At 39.0% G+C, this 20,575-nt stretch overlaps 1 protein-coding gene across 1 annotated transcript; it reads left to right on the top strand.

Annotated features, from left to right (window-relative positions):
- The first annotated feature begins 983 nt into the window (after nucleotides 1-983).
- Nucleotides 984-10,129, top strand: LEPROTL1 (leptin receptor overlapping transcript like 1). Its single transcript, XM_027597507.2, has 4 exons — nucleotides 984-1,569; nucleotides 7,026-7,101; nucleotides 8,796-8,982; nucleotides 9,813-10,129. Exons 1-4 carry the CDS (start codon nucleotides 1,554-1,556, stop codon nucleotides 9,927-9,929), a joined length of 396 nt encoding a protein of 131 aa, XP_027453308.1. The 5' UTR covers nucleotides 984-1,553; the 3' UTR covers nucleotides 9,930-10,129.
- Nucleotides 10,130-20,575: the final 10,446 nt, after the last annotated feature.

Genomic DNA, 20,575 nt, shown 5'->3' with positions numbered 1-20,575 from the left:
ACTACTATAGTCCTTAAATGGAAATTCTTCATGATTCAGAAGATGCCAGCATTTTTTGCACTAACTTGAATAGAAAAAAATTCTACTCCTCCACAACATATCTATAGATTTATTGGGGACATTAAGCCTCAAGTGACCTGTTTTTTAAAAAATTATAATTCAACCCTAAAAGTAGTGGAGAGAAGCAGGGTAGGACAATACCTTTAGCTCTCAGTACCTCCCATTTTAAAGCATTTTGGAAACATCTCTTCTAACCATTCACTCAACAACGTTTTACATGCCCGTTTACCTTAGTCTGGTGACTGAAAAGACTGAAAATTTCAAATCTTATGTCAAGCACCTCCACCCGTATCTTTTTAAAATCCTTGGAAACATTCTCGTTGCTCAGGAGGGGGAAGAAATCTAATATAGGACTCTGCTGTCCTACCCTAGCCGGGAGCAATCCCACTCGCCTTCTCTCCTCTCTCCAACAGACCAAGCTCCTGGGGCCCAGTTTGCCTCCCAAGCTCACCATCCAACCTCTTCTCCCATCTCCGCCCCCAACACCATCTCTCTTCCCCATAACGGTTTTTCCCTTTTGTCTTCTAGTTACACACCCGTTCATCCTTCCGTTGTCCCTCCCTCGGGGAAATTTCTGTGATCTAAATCACAGACTGTCAAGGACTATCTACCCGTCTTCCTAGCAATTATCACTGTTACAATTTTACATTTTTGTGTGTGTGTGCCTGTGTGTCACCAAACTGCAAGCTCCTTCAGGGCAGAAACCGCACCTAGTTTTGCTCACCCCAGTACCTAGCCCAGTTCCCCAAACATAGTAAATGTTGAATGCATTTGAAAGATGACTTAAGTAAATATATTTGTCCCTCTGCTTTCTCCTTTTTATTCCCCTAGCCCTGCTATTACTAAAAACAAAAAAACAACAAATAAACAGCGATTCTCACAGACTCCCAAGAGATCGGATTTGCATTAAAATGTGTATTTGTATTTACTGGTCCCGCGCTCCTTACGGGTGGAGGTGGGGCTCACCAGAACCCTATTTGTGTCGGAAACCAAGGAGCCAAGCGCCAACGACCTAACTGGACTGACTTCTATTACAAGGCTGGGGAGGAGAGAGCAAAGGGTGCGCTTTAAAGACCAGAATACCATCCTCCGAAGACATCACAGCATTCCTCCCAAAGGACGGCGGCTACACGCGCTCCCTTACACCCTCCAAGAATGTGGGAGGTTGCAGGATCCGCGATGGGGGATGGGGAGTGGAGCTTCCCCGAGTCCGAGGGGAAAATAGGAATGGAACCGAGGCGAGAACGCCAAGCCTGCGAGGACGGTAATCCGCACAGCACCACGTCAGGGAAAAAAGGGGTCGGCCCCGCCACCCCCAACCCGGCGCGCCCCCCGCGCCCCCGCGCGAGCGCGAGTCGCCGGCGGAAGTGCTGCGTCGCGCACTTCCGGGTGTTGTCTGGTTGCCGCCGCCGCGCGTCTCCGGTCTCCTGGCCGCCGCCGCCGCCGCCGCCGCTGCCGCCTCGGGTCCCGGAGCCAGGAGCGACGTCACCGCCATGGCCGGCATCAAAGGTGGGCCTGGGGCGCAGGGCGCCGGAGGGCTGGGTGGCCGCCCGAGAGAGCGGGAGGGGTTGTCTCGCGGCCCCCGCACGCCGCCTCCCCGTCCCGGGCGCGCGCCGCGGAGGTCCCTGCGCTGGCGGCCGCCTCCCGCCCCTCGACCCCCGCCTCCGCCCTCGCAGCCTGGGAGCCGAGCTGGGCGCGGCGCCCTCCGGGAAGGGCCAGCAGGGTCGGCGGCGCTTCTCCGTCAGCCCCTTCTGCTGATCTCGGCAGCCTCTCTCCCACCCATCGGCCCCCGTACAAAGAATGAAGTGGTCCTTGGTCTGCGAGAGTCCCGCAGCACCTCGGGCCATCACACACGTTTTGCAGGAGTTTGCATCCGAAGAGAGGCGAGCGGATGTTTTGAGGGGCTTGAGGCCCCTAGAGATGCCAGTTACGGGAAATCAGTGTCATTTCCCTCTTAAAGGCACAAGTGCGATCTTCGGGTGCTGAGCCAAACCGAGTCCCTCCGGAACGCCCTGGAAGGACTTAGGGACGGTTCTTTCTGAAACCTTGGCCATCATATCCACTCCCAGGATCTGTCCTCGAAGCTTTACAGGCTTCAAAAACTGATGCGTTTTGATTTGTGGTGTTTGTCAGATAGGATTAGACCCTCTAAGCGACCCCGAAGTGCCCCTGTTCTCCACAGTTGCACGGTGAGGCTTTTAGTTGGGTTTGTTAAAGAAATAAAATAGTGTTAAAACTTAATGAAAAATTACTCGTTTATTTGTTTTCTTTAGAAATAAGGAAGGTTGCATTCTTTCAAATTGATTGGTAGTTTTGTTAATGTGATTAGAAGGAAACACCGTTGACAGCGTTTTCAACTTTTTGACCACGAATTGCATTGATTTCCTGACCTGCGGCTTTGTAGAAGAGACAGGCAAGCAGGAGGTGAAGAACTTTGATAGCACTGTTTTTTTCTGTGTAATTTATTTACTTTAGGACAACTTTTATTGAGCTGCTTTCCCAGAGTCACATTTTTACTGTTTCTGGCTTAATGTCTGAAAACATTTCATTACTGATGTAAAACTTTGTCAGTAGATAAGCAACAAAGTTCATTTTCAATATTTTTTTGAACTGTGATAGATCTTCTTAAATCCTTGTGTGGAAAGGCAGGGTAGAATGCTGTGGTTTTTAAGGATGTTGCCAGTTTCCCAGTCCTTTCTTGTTTCTTCAGTGTCATCAATGGAAATCTCCCTCTTAAAAAAAATAACTTTGTAACTTCCTTCTCCAAATTTAGGAAAATATTAACGAGGTGAAATTATCTCAGATGGAATTGTACTTACACTTTTGGTTTTAATAAGATTTTCTGATTGTTATGACTGTTTATCAGGACATTTTCTTTCTTTGGCCTGTCTTTGTATTAGGCAGGAGTGTTGCTGTAATTGGAGACCATTACTTAATTCTTAAGCCATTTGCCTATTATTTGGCTATATATTAGATTTTTCTGGTAACTCCCAGGTTAGGGAACTGGTCCCTGCTATGCTAATTTCTTTGTAGTCACAGAATCAGCACCCTGTCTCTAGAGAGTTTAGGTAATTGGGCTGTTCCATCCCTAGCCTAGAGGCTTTGGAACTACAAAGCAGACTCATCTAAGTTTTGCCCTCCAAATGTTTCATCACTCAATTACGGTATAAATTCTTGCCTTGTTGATGTGTCATCTGGGACAACCATTTATACACAAATGATGAAATTTGTGTATAAATCAGCCTAGTTGCTGATTTCATAAACTTGGAGAAACTTTACAAGTTTTGAGAGCACTTTTGAGCAATGTATTTAACACCACTGGGGTTAATCCAGTGTGATTAGAGGTGAGATGTCACATAAAGTTATTTTTTGATACTTAAATCTTACCTTGTTTTCATTTTTAAATTTTCAAAAAATAGATCTTCTTTTATTAACTTTCTAAGAGTGTACTCAAAGAATTTAGACTTTCTTTTTTGATAAGAACATAAGTAACTGTTCTCTGTCGTGAAAGACTTACTGCAGAGGCCATCAAGCCCTAAAGCTACTTGCCTTTTGGCCAAGATTACCACAACGGGTATGCTTTTTGAAATTTTTCTGTCTGATTTAAGGTTTTTTTTTTTTTTTCCAGTCTCTCTTGTCAGAGGGCAGATCTTGCTTATGTGCAGTTCTACCTCCTATTTCTCATTTGTTTCAATGTGGGAAACAAGATCTTCAGACTTAACAAAATTTTATGTTACAAGTTACAGGTAATAGTGATCATTTCTGGGTAGGGAAAGTTACTTCTCGCTTAATTTTATTCTGGCTACATGAATTGCTATTGAAAAAAATGTATAAATGAATATAGGTGACTTTTTTTTTATTCTGCTGAAATTCACATACAACAACTGTATCAAAAAAAATGAATAAATAACGACTGAATAAGAGCCTAAGGGTCTGTTTATAAAGAATGGTAGCTTTAATGTATGGGCTCTGTGACATCTGTTTTACTCTTTAGTGATCCTTGTTTCCTCCAGGATTCTAAACTATATTCTGGATAAATGGCTTCTGAATAAATAAGGTGTTACTATATAGTATTTATAGTGGTGAATTTAGCTGTTTGCAACTACATTCAAAAAGTGGAGATGGTTCCCCGAAGCTAATTTAACACTGTATGTTAATTATACAGTTACATAAAAAAAGATTTTAAGTGGAGATGGATTTTTATTTCTTCAGCATGTCTTATAACAAGTACCTTTAGTGTTCAGAGAATTATTTGCGTTTTAGTTCTAATCCAAGTCTCATTTTATAGAAGAAAGAACTGACACTCTGATATGATTATGTAGACAGCTAGTTAAGTGGCTAGTAGGGGCTAGGGACCCATTGTCTCCTGACTTTTCGTTTATGTGCTGTTTTTACTCGGCTGCTTTGGCATGATCTTCCCCTCCTCTTCAGTTCTGTAGCTTTCTTTTTTCCCTTGGGTTCTTTTTACTCATTCTACAGATATTTATTATTCAGTGTTAAGAGCTGGGGCGTGAGTATCAACAACAGAAAAACTTTTTCCCTGCTGTGGTGGACCAGACAGCTCTTCAGGAAAAACAGATACAGGGGCGCCTGGGTGGCTCAGTTGGCTAAGCATCTGACTCTTGATTTTGCTTCAGGTCATGATCTCAGGGTCATGGAATTGAGCCCCATGTTGGGCTCTGTGCTCAGCACAGAGTCTGCGTGTCCCTCTCCCTCTGCTCCTTACCTCACCTTCATGCGTACTCTTTCTCTCTCTCTCTCTCTAAAATAAATAAAGTCTTTATTTAAAAGAGGAAAAACAGTTAAAAATCATTATAAAATTACAGCTGTGATAACTGAGCAAAAGGGATGTATACAGTATGGGGGGTGGGGGTCCTCTGCACATGCATGGCCCTCTGCTGGAATGCTCCCCTCAGATATCCATATGATTCACTCCCGCTTTTCATATAAATCTCTGCTCAGATGTTACCTCATCAGAGATGCCTTCCCAGGCCACTCTGTCTAGACTAGCACTCCCATCCTCTTACTCTACCTAATTTTTTTCATAACACTTAACATTCATTTGCTAACTTAGTTTTCTTTTTTTTTTAATCATTTTGTTCTCCTGCTAGAATATACGCTTCATGAGAGCAAGAGCTTTGATTTTTTTTCATTGCTTTATCTCCAGTATCAAGAACAATGTGTGACATGTATTAGGTGATCAATAGATATTTGTTGAATGAATGAATTGAGGGAGTTGGTCTAGCAGGAGGTTTGAAAAAACTTCAGTGAGGAAAAAACGATTGAGCTGAGATCTGAAGGACATGGAGGAGTTCACTTGGAAGAAAGAGGAAGGGAATGGAACAAGAATGCAAGCGTCATGCGTGTAGAAGGGCCTTGTCTGGTTTATTAACATATCTCCAGCACCTGTTATGTATTTGGTTCTCAGTAAGTATTTCTTGAATATTTCTTGAATGAAATGAATGAATGAAAAACTGAGGTAGAAGGGACAACATGTACAAGGGCCATGTGGGTGAGGGAGCCTGCTGATTTCCAGGAGAGGAAAGGCCAGTGTAACTGAAGTGCAGAGAGCAAGGGTTAATAGGCTGGTGTGAGTGTGTCAGGAGAGTAAGCAGGGCCAGATTTTGAGGGCCTATGAACAAAACAAATGGTAAACTCAGTATTTTCCTCATAGTTGACATTGCATTCCATTGTAAACTTGAAGTTATCTGCTATAAAATTTTAAAAAAGTACAATTCTTTTTCTTTCTTTTTTGTGTAACTGAAAATGTAATGGCATTAGGGATTAAATAAATGTGTTCAGGGTTGACATGACCTACATCCGTGATCTAAGTGAAAACCAAACTTGCCAGCCTACCATGTGAATGGGTGTCCTTGATTATCACCATTTTAACCCAGAGAAGTCTATCAGTAGTACTGAGCGGCATTTAACCCCTTTACTGTTAATTTTGGTTTGTATGTGTTAGTTTTTCTCCCGATAACTTTTAGACCTTCTACAACTCTTGAATTTTAATAATTCTCTTAAGGTTAATGGACTACATCCTTTAAGACAAAAAACACCTAAGTTATTCTCTTAGCCAATGTAGTTGCGGAAATACAGGTTATATAGAACTCAAAATAAATAAATGGATCGATTATATCTTTGCTTAATTCTAGGCCATTGATTAACTATGCCTATTGAAGAAAGTTATTTCTACTCACAACTCACTATAAAGTGAAAACACTTTATAAAGTATAATGCTTTGTATATGTGTGTGTATAACTTTAGAAACTATGTTTCACCTGTAGAATGCATCTGTTGCTTGTGAAAATATCATAAAATAGTGATAACCAAAGAAGGATTTGTACCTATTATCCTGCACATTTTCCAATGTGTAGAAGAAACCCAACTGTAGTTTTGTAAACTATTCAAAGATCTATATCAAAATTAGTTGATTAAAATTATTAACTCCAGATGTTGTTGGACACTCTTATCAGTTTTGAGCACATTGAGGGTGTATGTGCAATAAGCAGGAGCTGATCATGAGAGACTTTCCCATAGGATAAAGTTCTAAAGTCCAGTAAAGCTGAGAATGCAGTTTCTCCACATCCGGCTTTTCAAACTCTAATGATCTGTGGAGTAAATACAACACTAATGACTGGAAGAGCATTGATCTGGAGGGCTAGGATACTCATTAGAAATGGAGCCAGTAACGAGGGAATGTGGTGGTGTGCTCACGATGGGTCAGGGCTTTGAAAATCAGTGTTGCTTTATTTTGCCTTGAAGATGACACAAAAAACTTATTTTGAGACTATAGATAACTTACACTCTTGAAGATAACTCACTTTTAATGCATTTGTTTTTTGTGTTGTGTTTTGCTTTTTGCTTCTGGGGTCACAGGTAATATTCAGACTGCTAATACTAATATTAATAAAAATAATACTTAGTTTAATTAATATTTGTATTTGACTCTATTTACTTTGCAGCTTTGATTAGTTTGTCCTTTGGAGGAGCAATTGGGCTGATGTTTTTGATGCTTGGATGTGCCCTTCCAATATACAAGTATGTAAAATTTTTGTCTTTTTGAGTGTTTAGGGGTAAAATTTTTCTACTTTTAAAGCTTTATAAATTTTTTGAATGAAAGCTTCAACGTTCATTTACCAAGGACAAACCTTTTTTAAAGTGAGAAAAACACTTTTGGTTATTGCACTACTGCTCAGTTTTGAGTGCCTATTGATAAAATTAAACACAAGAAAGTATAAAATGTCTTTTCAGCAAAAAATACCAGAAGCAGAATCAAGAGACAGTTAACTATGAAAAAAAGTCATGTAAGCAATTACTTTCCATAGGATAGAAAGAACTTTTAAAAATTAAGAGGATAGATTAGTAAGAAAAATACAGACAACTAAGTAGAAAAATTTGCACAACAAATATGAAAAAAGAACTGCAAATTACTAATAAGCACATGAAATTATACTCAGCCTCTCTCAAAATTAAATAAGATCCTTTGGCAGAGATAAAAGCTGTGGGCAGACAGGCACTGTCCTGTGCAGTGGGTGGAGGAATAGTTACGGGCAGTCGTCTTGGAGGCCAGTTTGCTTGTAGCTCTCGAAATGTATATATTCCTTGAACTAGTCCTTCCACTTAGAATTTCTCATATAAATCTACTGGCAGGTGTTTGCCAAGATATGTGTAGTGAGGGGAGAGTATGAATATTCATGGCAGCCTTGTTTATAATAACAACCAGAAAAAAAAAAACCAAAAAACAAAAAACCTGGAGGCATCCTGAAGGCCTGACAAAGGAGAAATGGTTAAACTCTGGTTTATCCATCAATGGAAGTAGTAGTCAGTCTTAAAAAGAATGAGGAGGAGCTGTAAGTGCTAATATGTCAAGGTGTTCAAGATACATTGTTAAATGGAAAAGTACAATGATTCATGTTGTTACAATTTATCTATATGGAAATATGGAAGGATCCACAAGAAGGTCATTAGGAGAGCGGAAGGAGAAAGCAGGAGAAATATGGGCGGCTTGGAGTTTTCACTTTTTGTGGCTTTTGTGTTTTTTTAAGTTGAAATGATTACGTACTATCAAGAAGCTGCAAAAATAGTACAGAGAGGTCCCCTGTACCCTTCACACAGGCTTCCCCCAGTGGCCCTGTCTTACATAACTGTAGCTGTATTATCCAACCAGGAAATGACATTGGCACAATACAATAGCTAGACTGTACATTAAAAGCCATCTATTTTCTATATTCTGACTGAAAGTCTTCAGTATTACTTTCAGTTTGTTTTCTACATTTTGACTTTGGTATTTGGGGAGTTCACAGTGACCTAACAAGAGTTTGGGGATATTCCAGCTTTACCCTAAGAAGGCTGTCATTCATTAGGAGTCAAGGGCATGAGTCTTGAATTTTAAAAATGACTGTGTTAATATTTCTATTTTCCATATGCCTCTTTATTTATAAGCTAAAATAAAAAAAAATTTTAATTTTGGGCCTTGATTCCAACTGCTTTAATTTATAAAGCATTTTTTTTAGTATAAGAAATATTTAATCACTGTGTCATAATTGACTATAGAAATACTGTGACTCTAAATGTTTCTCTTTTCAGCATTCAGGTTATTGTTTATTTTTAAACTGTATCATGTTTTGTACCTTGCAATATTTCTTTGGTCCTTATTTTTAAAAAGCATATATTGTTGTGTAGGAAAATGACATAGATAGCAAAAACTACATTAACTTATTTTTTTTTTCTAGCCAATACTGGCCTCTCTTTGTTCTGTTTTTTTACATCCTTTCACCTATTCCATACTGCATAGCGAGAAGATTAGTGGATGATACAGATGCTATGAGTAATGCTTGTAAGGAACTTGCCATATTTCTTACAACAGGCATTGTTGTCTCAGCTTTTGGGCTCCCTATTGTGTTTGCCAGAGCACATCTGGTAAGTGAATGTTCTTCTATTAACATTAGACTGTGTTAAAATTGTCTTAGGAAAAATATTTTGTGAAATGACATGAAAGAGATGAGGGACATAAGATCCTAGAGAAAAGAGATAATCTTACTTTTGTTGTTGTTAACTGATAAAAATGATATTGGGGAGCATGGCTGGGGTCTGTACTTCACTCTCAGAACTGGGCACATCAACTTACCCGGGGCTTACCAACCACAGGCCACAGGCCTGAGGAGACCTTGTGTTCTTGGCAGGTGGGAAAGGATGGAAGAGGAGAAGGGGCGCCGGGCTCCATATACTTGTCTTCCTCTCAGACTCGCCAGTCAGATTCACTCCTCTGTCTCTGAGGAGGTGGAGAAGCCAGGGGCCAGCCACCCTCCCATATGGGGAAGGCACTTATTCCTTCTACCCCTTTAAAAGAATGCACATGAGTGTATTCTCATCTTTGGTACTTAAATCTGCTCTCAATTTTAGATTCAATTTTAGATTTTAGATTTTAGACACAATTTTAGATTCACTGAAGAAGAGTTGGAGCGAATTTCTTTATAAACAGAAAGTTGTAGAAGTCTGTGCTGCCTCCTGAGTCCAGAAGTCTAGCTGTTGAATAATTACCATCTTTGTGACTTTCTGTCTTTTTAAAGGAAGCAAATTAAAAACAGCAATATAGAAAGACCATTAAGTGTTCAGTAGAGCGAAAGTTATTATTACAAATTGTGTTTGTTTTAGATCGTGATTGGCTTACAACTAGAATGTGATTTGCTTTTCATTCTCCTTTTGTTTTTCATGTGTCTATTAACTAAGTGTTTATTTTATTTCCCTAGATTGAGTGGGGAGCTTGTGCACTTGTTCTCACAGGAAACACAGTCATCTTTGCAACTATACTGGGCTTTTTCTTGGTCTTTGGAAGCAATGATGACTTCAGCTGGCAGCAGTGGTGAGAGGAATTACTGCACTATTGTCAAGTGGACTTCTTGTCATTTGTTGGCCATCCACGCGCACAGGAGCTGGGGCAGGGATGCTGAGTGGCACAGCAAGCCTCTTGGGGGTATTCTAGGTGCTCCCTTCTCACTTTTATTGTAAGCATACTATTTTCACAGAGACTTGCTGAAGGATTAAAAGGATTTTCTCTTTTGGAAAAGCTTGACTGATTTCACACTTATCTCTAGTATGCTTTTTGTGGTGTCCTGCTGAATTTAAATATTTATGTGTCCCTGTTTAGTTACTTTTTTAAATCAGTATGCAATGTTAAGCATTTTAAAAATGTAATAACCATTTGCATTGGTTAGAAATTAGATTTCTGCTGGCTATTACTGGGCTAAAGGACATCTTTTGTCTTAAAATTATTTAACCTCCATTGCAAAAGTTCAGAGAAGTTTTCAATCAGTCAGGATGACATCACTCCCAATTTTATGCAAACATACAGACTGTTGGCATACTTATAGACTGTATACTCAGCGCAAATATAGCTGCCTTTATACCTCAGAGGGGCCAAGTATTAATGCCCATGCCCTCCTAAGGGTTGCTGGTTTTGCCAGGAAGCAGGTGTTTTGTGAGTTGAAAATTATTTTATGGGATTGCTGCAAAGGAGTGCTTTTCTTCTCAGTTGTTAGAAGAATTTATTGTTAAACTTAAAGGTAAGCGTGTAAAACCAGATTTTTGAGATGGTTTTTATTTATGTTTATTATTGTTAGAGTGAGTTGCATTGTGGGAAGAAACGACGTTGAAATTCCACTTTTTGAATCCTCTTTCTATCTCTAAGTGAAATGTTTGATCTTCTATCAGCCTTCCATATTTTACCATGGGTGAAACAGACATACGTGGAACTATACTACTGATAAGGGAAAGTTGTATGTTTGCGTCATCTAGACCAGAAAACCTTTCCCTCCTTCCTCCTTTTAACTTATTTTATACATTGTATATATTAAGTAGAATAACTTTTCAAATATAGTCTAATAACACTTTAAATTAGAGGTGTTTATCTCACCTGGAAAGTAATCGCTATGCCATACAAGCCGAGCGCCCCCTGCCCCGCAAGGCCTTGACATGATTAACAAGTGACTTGTTAGTCTGCAGAGAAGTGATGCATTAACAATTTAAGATTTAGACCATGGTAATTGTAGTTCTTATTCTCTAAGGTTATATCATATGTAATTTAAAAATATTTAAGACAAGTTTCCTGTATACCTCTCAACTTTCTTGATTTTTATTTCATCATGATAGATATGCTGTTTCCTTTTAAATGGCATTTATTGTGTGAATTAATGCAAAGTAGCCAAATCCAGCTGTATAGCAGCTTCAAACACAGACCTGACCAAAAAATTCCCGGTAACCAGGCATGATCAAATGGTAGTGGTCATTTGCATCTCAACAATTATCAATACCTTTTTCTAGAGCCAGTTAGGAAAGTGTTTGAGTTGGTCTGACAGTATGTTGTTGAGGATATTTGTGTGTTTAGTCAGTATAGTTACAGGAAAATTATTTTGCCTTCAGACAAAACTGAGTGATCATGACAACTACCTTTTGTTATTTTATAGAGTTTATTTCTCAAGAAAATGGGAACAGATTTTGGGTTTGTTCAGCTTTTTACTGAAGATGCGTAAAGGCCACAGGTAGTTTTATTGCTGAAGCCATGTTGTGACTTTAGCTGTGAGATGGGCAGCAGAACGAAAGATCTGCATGTGGCCGTCCCACTTAGACAGTAGGCTGGACACGACTTGCGGTGTTACAATGACAGAGACCTAAAGAGGAGGGTACAGGTACGCATGAAGGATGGCCATACAGTTGGGAACTCAGTGCCTGTGATCTACTTGATTTTTTTTTTTTCTTTTTTGCAGGCAGTACATCCTCTGGCCCTCCCCATTTTCTGTTCTAGAATATCAGTGCAGTGCACTGCTACTGTTTTATTCACTTGGCCATAGACTCTTTTTCTAACAGCTGTATATTCTTTCTGTATACTGATTGCATTGGCAGCATTGTGTCTTTCGTCTTGCACACTAGCTTGACATAGTGCTGTCTCTGATTTCTAGGCTAGTTATTTGAGGTATGAATTTTCCATAGAATATGCACTGATCCTGCATTGCCATTCTTCTATGGAAAGAAAACTTTTGATGATGAAACAATAAAGATTTTAAATATCTATTTTAGTTGTGGGTGTTTTTGAAATGAAAATATACTGCGCACGTCAGGAACTGAAGTGCATTACTCGTTTTAATAATGTGATATAAAACAAGTATGGCATTAGTCATTAATGTTGGACTTGCTGGAGTTTCACTCCCAAAATAGAATTGAAACCATAGTAATAAATGTTAACAGTGAAGCTCTATGATTTTGTGCTATGGTGAAAGGATTGGTAACCTGGGGAAGTAGAATTTTTACCTAACCCTTTATAAAAAAGCCATAGATGATTTTGTTGATAAAAAAGATCGTTGATAATCTAAAGTCAAGGTTGTACCTGTTCTTAAATTTTCAGATCTTTTTTATGACTGTATGTTTTATTGTGTATTTATCACCATTCATTATTAGAGCATTTTGCTTTTTGCAAACATTTCAAATAGTTAATGGTAAAAAATCTATGTGGTACAGTGTGAACGGAGAAAAATACTGTTCTCTTTTATCAAACATGAATCTTGTCCCAAATTGTCCTAATTATATAACCTCATTATATACTTTAAAAAGTTTAGATCATAGTTTCTTAGTGTTTGCTCTAATACAATTTTTGGGGGGTTTTGTCAAAATAATCCAGATTTCTAGAGTAAACCCTGGAATATGTATATTGAATGTGACAAGATTCATTCCTAAGTTTCAGGTAACTTTAAATCAGCACATCGGATTTAATAAGCAGGCATGCAACAACAGTACTGTCGAGTGATATGTACGTTTTACATCTCGGGATGCTTTGTGGTTTGTAAAACTGGTGGGAAATTCTAAATCATGTTTCTTCCATTACGCCTATGTTATCCTTTCTCTGGGTGAAGATTAGGGAGCTCTTATTTTATTACAGGTCTCCTACTAATTTTCTGGCGTTCCCAGAGAAGAGAACATATCCTATAAAATAAATATCCCAGATAACTGAAGTTTATCTCAAAGAGAACTGACATTTGTTTTATTTATTTTGGTGAAGTATTAAATGAGTGATAAACTTTTGTACTTTCTTAAAATATATTAAGACATTTTGCGTTTTCCTTGGTAATTTAGGATTATCATAAATTATTTCCCCCTTTTTTAAATGGCCCCAGACCTGTATTTTTCTGGAATTGTGTTTTTGCTGGCTTTTCTTACAACTGAATTTGTTCCTAGCATGCCTTAACTTCTTTTGTTTCTAATTTTCTAAACTATAGTACATTAGGGGATGTCTGGGTGGCTCAGTTGGTTAGGTGTCCAGCTCTTGGTTTCGGCTCCATACTCAGTGGGAAGTCTGCTGGAGGTTCTCTCTCCCTTTCCATCTCCTTTTGTCCTTCCCCCCACTGGTGTGCATGGGCGTGTGCATGTGCTCTCTCTCGCTTGCTTGCTCGCTGTCTCTTAAATGGGTGGATAAACCTTTTTAAAAAATAAATAAATAGACTATAGTACATTAGGAGGAATAGAAAGTTGTCAGGGGAAAAAATGAGATAACCAAGAGGACTGAATCAATTATGTAACGTTTCTATACACGGTTACCTCAGTGGGCCTAGCCAGGTGCTCCCACCTCTTGTACAAATGAAATGCTTTGTGATGAATCTTCTTCCTGCAGCAAAGGCCTTTTTAAAAAACTGTAGCTCAGCCAGTAGGGGTTGTGAGAGGGAGCACAGACAGGGAGGTGTGACTGCAGCAGGAGGTGCCTCCAAGGTCCCCTTGCTAAACTTGAGGACTTACCCCGAGCTTAGATACCCATAGGCCTCTAGCTGATTTCTGAGAGCTTCTTTCTCTCTTCACTGTTCGTCTTCAGTTGCAGAAAGTCTAGATATGAAGACAGTTTTACAGTTCATTTTTACTGGACACTCTGTACTGAATATTTTGCTTCCAGTCTCTTGAAGATTATTTGATTCCATCTTTGGGTTTAGGACCATACACTGTAGTCACAACAATTCAGATATTAATTGTTAAGCTTGTAAATTCCTGTCAGAGGGAATAAAACAGTCAAACTCAAAAATGTTTTCACAAGTGAGAAATTATGACCGTGGAACATTCCTTTTTCAATTACAGTTGTTTTCTTGTTTGTATTTAGAGGCAGTACTCATAGGGGGAAATCAGGAACTGTTGTTTCAGAAGCCAGTAGATTGGCTAATACTGTGAGAGAGAAACTTTGTGGCAGCTTACGGCCATAGAAACCATCAAAAAGAATAATATAGAATGAAATTGAGTATTTTCATATCTCTTTATAAGAGCATTGCTGTTTAATAATTTAGTTATCTTGACTTATACTGTGTTGCCATTTAATATCAGAAGTATCTTTTTCTCTTTTGGCTGATCAATGTATTATGTAACATGTAAATATAGTTATGACATAAAAGTGAGTGAACTTGTGTATATATGTGAACCTCCAAAATAGAACAGATGTTTTCCTGAAAGCTAGGTATACGTCATAGAATATTTGGGGACTGTCTCTAAAAGTGTTCACAATTGAACAACTTTCTAGGATTAAGTTAAGATGTATGGATTTTAATTCATTTTTTGTCATGTCTAAATCATCAACTTCCAAAATATAGAATCAGCTCTAATACCTAGGTAATGAGTATAGCAGTGGAGAAGAGGGTATTAGTCTCCCAAGGATTTAAAAAAAAAAAAAAATGGTTTTGAGCCATACTCTATACTAGAAGGGACATTTGTCATTTACAAGCATAAATGGCTTAATTAATGTAGTGCTTAAAGGTGTCCTCAAAAAATATATTATTACAAGAGCACCTGGCTGGCTCAGTTGGTAGGGCATGTGACTCTTGATTTCACGGTCACAAGTTTGAGTCCCATATTGGGCATAGAGCCTACTTTAAACAAAATACGTACGTACATATATATACACACACACACACATATATATATACTTAAAAAAATGCCTTCCAGACACTGAGAAGTAATGAACTAATTAGGTAGAAATGGTTTATATTTCACCTTGACTATGTCACTGAGATACTTACTCTGAAACACTACGTTTGGTTCAAACTTTTTATCTAGATAAGTTCTTTGTTCCCAATGGCAGTTATATTCTACATGACAACATTCTAGGTACTAATGGGGAATAGAAAAAAAATAGGAACACAGTCCCTCTCTGAACTAGAGATTCAAGAAGGTATCAAAGGAAGCTGATTCCTATACATGCCAAAAGGGAAGTGTGGGGATTTGCAGGAGGAAGAGATTTGGGAAGCACAAGGGAGGTGGAGGGTAATTTCCTGTTCTGCTTTGGCCTGTCTCTTGCTGCCAGGCAGGGTCTTGGCAGCATGAGCCTTTTTCTGGAGCAGCATTGTATGTGGTGTTGGCTCTTAGGCTTCCTGGGACTCGGGGAAGTTGGGGCAGCAGAAATGGTGGTGGGCACTTCTTGATTGTGACCCCCTTACTCTGGATCCCAGATACAGTGGAGATGTGAGAGGTGGATGAGACTTATGTTGTGTTTTAAAGGAATGAGCAAGCAGATTTGCTGAAGAACTGTGTGGGAAAAAGAAAAGAGTCAAGGGTGACTACCAAGTTTTTGATTGTCATGTCAGGGGGTGGGGGATGAAGAAGTAGTAGTGAGGGAGAGTTTGAAAACAATAATGTCTAGACCGTATGTCCAAACTACTGGTTCATCATATCTACTTGTTACATGGAAGTGACATCATTTGCCTTGTTTCAAACCTTTACCCTACAAAACAATACTATGGACATTTCAACCTTGTAACTACTTTATAAACTCCTGAGGGTTGACATTATAGCACACATCTTGGCGTAGTGGTTACACAGTGAACTCTAGAGTCAGCCTGCCTGTACCACTAGCTCTTCCTTATACTAGATGTGTAGCCTTAAGTGAGTTATTGAACCTCTGTGTGTCTCAATTCCACATCTGTAAAATGAGGATACTAATAGTACCTGCTTCATAAGGTGGCTGCGATGTCTAAATGTGACTTGCAGAGGGCTCACAGTGATTGAGATGGTTAAATGTTAGCTATCATTACTGTTTTTTACCAGTTCTCTCTACTGCTAAGCAGTTCCCTCTTCTCATGGAAGTAGACAAACTAAAAAAAAATAAGTAAAACATTCTAGCAATCCAGTCTTACTATATTGCTGACAGGAGTCACCCCGTCAGCCTCATAGTATCTCTTGGAAATGCTCTACCTCCCTGGTCTTCAGTCATTCATTGCAGTACTTCAAGGTAATCAGGAAGACCTATTGATTATCTAATAAACACTGCCAGGGTGTTCCGATGGGTTAAGTCTACAGGATCCTCTCTCCCCCCACTCCTGCACCAAACCTGAAAAATGATACGCTTTTTTTTTTTTTTTTAAGAATAGGGAAATATATTGCCAAACTTAAAACAAGAAGGGGAAGTCTTGGTAGATCAGAAACTAAGAAATCCCTGAGAAAATGAAAACCGACATAATCAAATTAAAGAACAAAATTGTAGCCTAGAATGCTGGTGGCAAGCACATGGGAGGATACAACCATAAAATATGGGAGCCATGCCAAGGAGGTCCTTTATCACCACAAGTGGTGGCATCCAGAGGCGGGAGGAGGCTCAGAGAGGCAACATACCGAGGCAATTTGCTGAGGGATTATTTAGGGTGCTGCATTGGGAGCAGCAAAACCATCAGATCTTTATGCATGCCCATCTCACACTTTCCAGTTTAGGTTGGAGAACATGTTTCCCGAAGGAGCAAAAATGGGAACACCCAAGTCCAGAAGGCTAGCCACCAGGGTTACCCTGCTCAGTGGCACATCTTTCTCCTCCCTAACTCACTGAAAACACCGGCCCTCCCTTTCCTCAGCCTGTGCAAGCAGGAGCAACAGATGGTCTAGCCAAAGGTTCTCAGTAGCAAAAGTGAGTTCCCAGATAGGGATAACCAAACAGTTCAGGAGTGCCCATTGGAAGAAGATAAATTCACAGAATTTAGCACTGAGGAAACAGTTAACAGAACAAAAAGAAGCTCCATGTTTACAGTTTTGAGGATTGAAGCCATCCAAAAGACCAAACTGTGTACAAAATCAGGCTAATGAAGTTACAGAACATTTTACATATTTTGCACCCAAATCCAATTAGATTACCCAGGACCACTATTTTGCTTTTTCCTCAGAGCTTCTTTATCGTATCATAATGGATTTAATTCAAAGACACATAGTATAATCTTACTACGGATAAACCTTATTCTCCCTATAACATCCTGTCCTGTGAGCATGAACACGGAACCCAGTATCTGCTTGGATGGGAAGGAAGGGAAAAGCTATACCTGCTATTACACATCTTAAATGATGTTTTGGATTCCCACCTGGAACACTGCATAGCCCACTGTAAGCATTTATTCATTCCACAGACATGTTTGGAATCAGACACCGGGGCTATGGAAATGGAAATAAATAAAATGGAAAGTAAGATGAGAACAAAAGTATCTCAGACATCCCTACTACATTATATCTACCAAGTAGCCGTGTGACTGTAGAGGAAGTAGCAACAACAGCGAAGGGAGGATAGAGAGATGCTTCACAAAGAAAAAGGTGGTTGGGGTGCCTGGCTGACTCAGTTGAGCGTGCGATTCTTGATCTCAGGGTCATGCATTTGAACCCCATGTTGGAGATTACTTAAAAAAAAAAAAAATGGTGGTTGATCTTGGTCTAGGATGGTAATAAGGAACCATTCAAGCTCCCAACCTGTGTGACAGTTAATGTTCTTATGTTGATGTTTCTCTTCCAAAGTATTTCTGGGAATCCCAGGATTGCGTATGTTTCACAAACCGGTCATGGTTGTTGCTTGTCCCTCAGCCGGACTCGCACTGGACTGGCTTCCATTCTCTGCAGCCACCTTTTCACCACGTTCTAATTGCTTTTTCCTTTCTCCCTGTATCCTGCACCCCAACCATGGATAAGACCCTCTCTCTTGATCCCTGCAAAGCACATCTAAAATCAGGCTATAACTTCAAACAAATCTTTTACCAAAGGCCTGAGGAAAAGAGATAGGAATTACTACACAACCCTCAATCCCCCCCCCCCCCCGCCCAAAAACTGATCATTGTACTCACTGGCTTCTATAGTCTATTGGTTGTGTACTTGCTTGAAGGCTGCCCCAAGTCTGTCCATAGCTCTGACTTGTGCCAGGTTGCAGGTAGCATTTACTTCCCCCTGGACATGAGTCCAGGCCCCCTGCTCCAAAACAGCATGATCTTCAGTAATCTGTCTCTGCCCACAGAAGACAGGGTTCTTCACAATGAAGCATGTTATCCTTTCAGTCATTTTCATCTAGAAGGAAGATTTTTTTTTATCTTAGTCTCCATTGAATCATGAGAAAACATCAGATAAACCCACTTAGAGAGACATTGCTACAAAACAACTGGTACTCATCAAAAGTCGTGAAAGACAAGAGTCATCGAGGTCGTGAAAGACAAGGAAAAACTGAGGAACTGTCACAGATGGGAAGGAGACACAACAATTAAATGGAAATGGGATCCCGCATCTGATCTGGAGCAGAACAATGACCCTGGGAGAGAATTGGTGAAATTTGTGTAAGGTCAGTAGTTTAGTAGTTAATAATATTGTACTGATAATTTCTTGGTTTTGTAATTGTGCTATGGTTATGTAAGTTGATAACTTTAAGGGAAGTTGGGTAAAAGATAAATGAATTCTCTGTACTATTTTTTGCAACTTTCTGTAAGTCTAAAACTATTTCAGAATAAAAAGTTTTTTTAAGTACCGTTAGCACCCATCAGATCAGAAAAATTGTAAGTCTTGATAATAACTGGAAAGGACATATAGCAAATTAAACCCTCAAATACTGTTAGTGTAAGTGTCCATTGGTACAACCACTTTGGAGAGTATATAGGAATATTTGACAGCATCTAGCAAAATTGGAGATATGTAAGCATTATAACCAAGTGACTCCATGAGTAGGAGCATATCCTGTGGAAACCATCGTACACGCACTCAAGGAAACATGTTTAAGAGTGTCCATCACTGATTATTTTAATAACAAATACTTTCGGGGGGAAAGGAGACTGGATAAATAAAATGTGGTACATTCACACAGTGGAACACTATACAGCAGTGAAAACGAAGGGACTAGGGCCTATATGCACCAGCATGGATGAACCTAACAAGGAATTGTGAGTGAAAATTCAAGTCACAAAAGGATATTAGACAATAATACCATTTATATAAAGTTTTAAAACACGCCCAAAATACTATATATTGTTTTGGGATAAATGAACTATGACATTAAAACATAAAATACAGTCTCTTCTGAGGTGATAAAGTGGGGATAAGTAATCAAGGAAGGATTCAAAAAGGACGTCAATTGTATTCTCAATGTTTTATTTTTTAACTTCATGGTACATACACAGACATATATTTTACTTTACCTTTTTTTTTTTTTAAAGATTTTATTTATTTGACAGAGAGAGAGTGCTCAAGCAGGGGGAGCAGTAGAGGGAGAGGGAGAAGCAGGCTGCCGGCCTAGCAAGGAGCCTGATGCAGGACTCGATCCCAGGACCTTGGGATCATGAACTGAGCCAAAGGCAGATCCTTAACCAACTGAGCCACCCAGGCGCCCTATACTTTAACTCTTTTCGATAATTACTTTTAAAGATAGAAGAATGTCTTACAGGGAAGTCTTACAAATAGATTAGTGAAAAAATTTAAAAAGAAATAGCAAAACATATGAGCATACAATTTCTGAATAAAAATTTATAAATAGATGGTCAATAAGGAATGTATGGAAGGGACGTTATTCTTGTTAGTAATCAAGCCAATGAAATGTAAACATCAATATGACACTTTATACCACTTACAAATGTGGCAGAGACTTTTTTGAAATTATAATATTCAAGTAGGGCACATGAAACAATCACTCTCACAGATTTTAGGTAGGAGTGTAAATTGGTATAAACATCCTCAAATGTGGGGCACCTGGCTGGCTCAGTCAGTGGAGCGTGTGACTCTTGATCTCAGTGTCGTGAGAACAAGCCCCATGTTGGGCATAGAGCTTACATTAAAAAAAAAATCAACAACAAAAAAATTTATCAAATGTAATTTGGTGATAAATATTAAAAGCCTCTACGTATGCATACTATTTAACCTATCAACTACCTGAATAGTAATCCTAGGGAATTAATCAGAAGATAGTCATCACCTTATTAATTATAGCAGTGAAAAATTAAAACAATGTACAATGTTAAAGTCACATAGCAGAAGTTTGATTAAATAAGTCATGAATGTTTTAGGCAGTTATTAAAAATCACATTGTAAAAATGCAGACGTAAGAACACTTTATAATGTTAAGTTTAATAAGCAGGCTAGAAAATACAAATGAGTATAATCTAATTTTTGAAAATATGTAAGTACACATATATAATACATAGGAATGTATATGTAGAGAAAGTTGGGAGATTTTGTTAATAGTCTGCTTAGGCTGCCTTAACAAAGTACCACAAACTGG

This window comes from Zalophus californianus, chromosome 2 (genome assembly GCF_009762305.2).
Source record: "Zalophus californianus isolate mZalCal1 chromosome 2, mZalCal1.pri.v2, whole genome shotgun sequence".
Taxonomy (NCBI): Eukaryota; Metazoa; Chordata; class Mammalia; order Carnivora; family Otariidae; genus Zalophus; species Zalophus californianus.
Note: the sequence above shows the minus strand (reverse complement) of the source record. Positions and strands in the feature narration are given on the sequence as shown.

Bases quoted from the DNA above. Each gene is read 5' to 3' on its own strand.
- LEPROTL1 (XM_027597507.2), top strand. The intron at 7,102-8,795 runs GTATGTAAAATT...TTTTTTTTCTAG, and splicing joins TGTGCCCTTCCAATATACAA to CCAATACTGGCCTCTCTTTG. The intron at 8,983-9,812 runs GTAAGTGAATGT...TTATTTCCCTAG, and splicing joins TGTTTGCCAGAGCACATCTG to ATTGAGTGGGGAGCTTGTGC.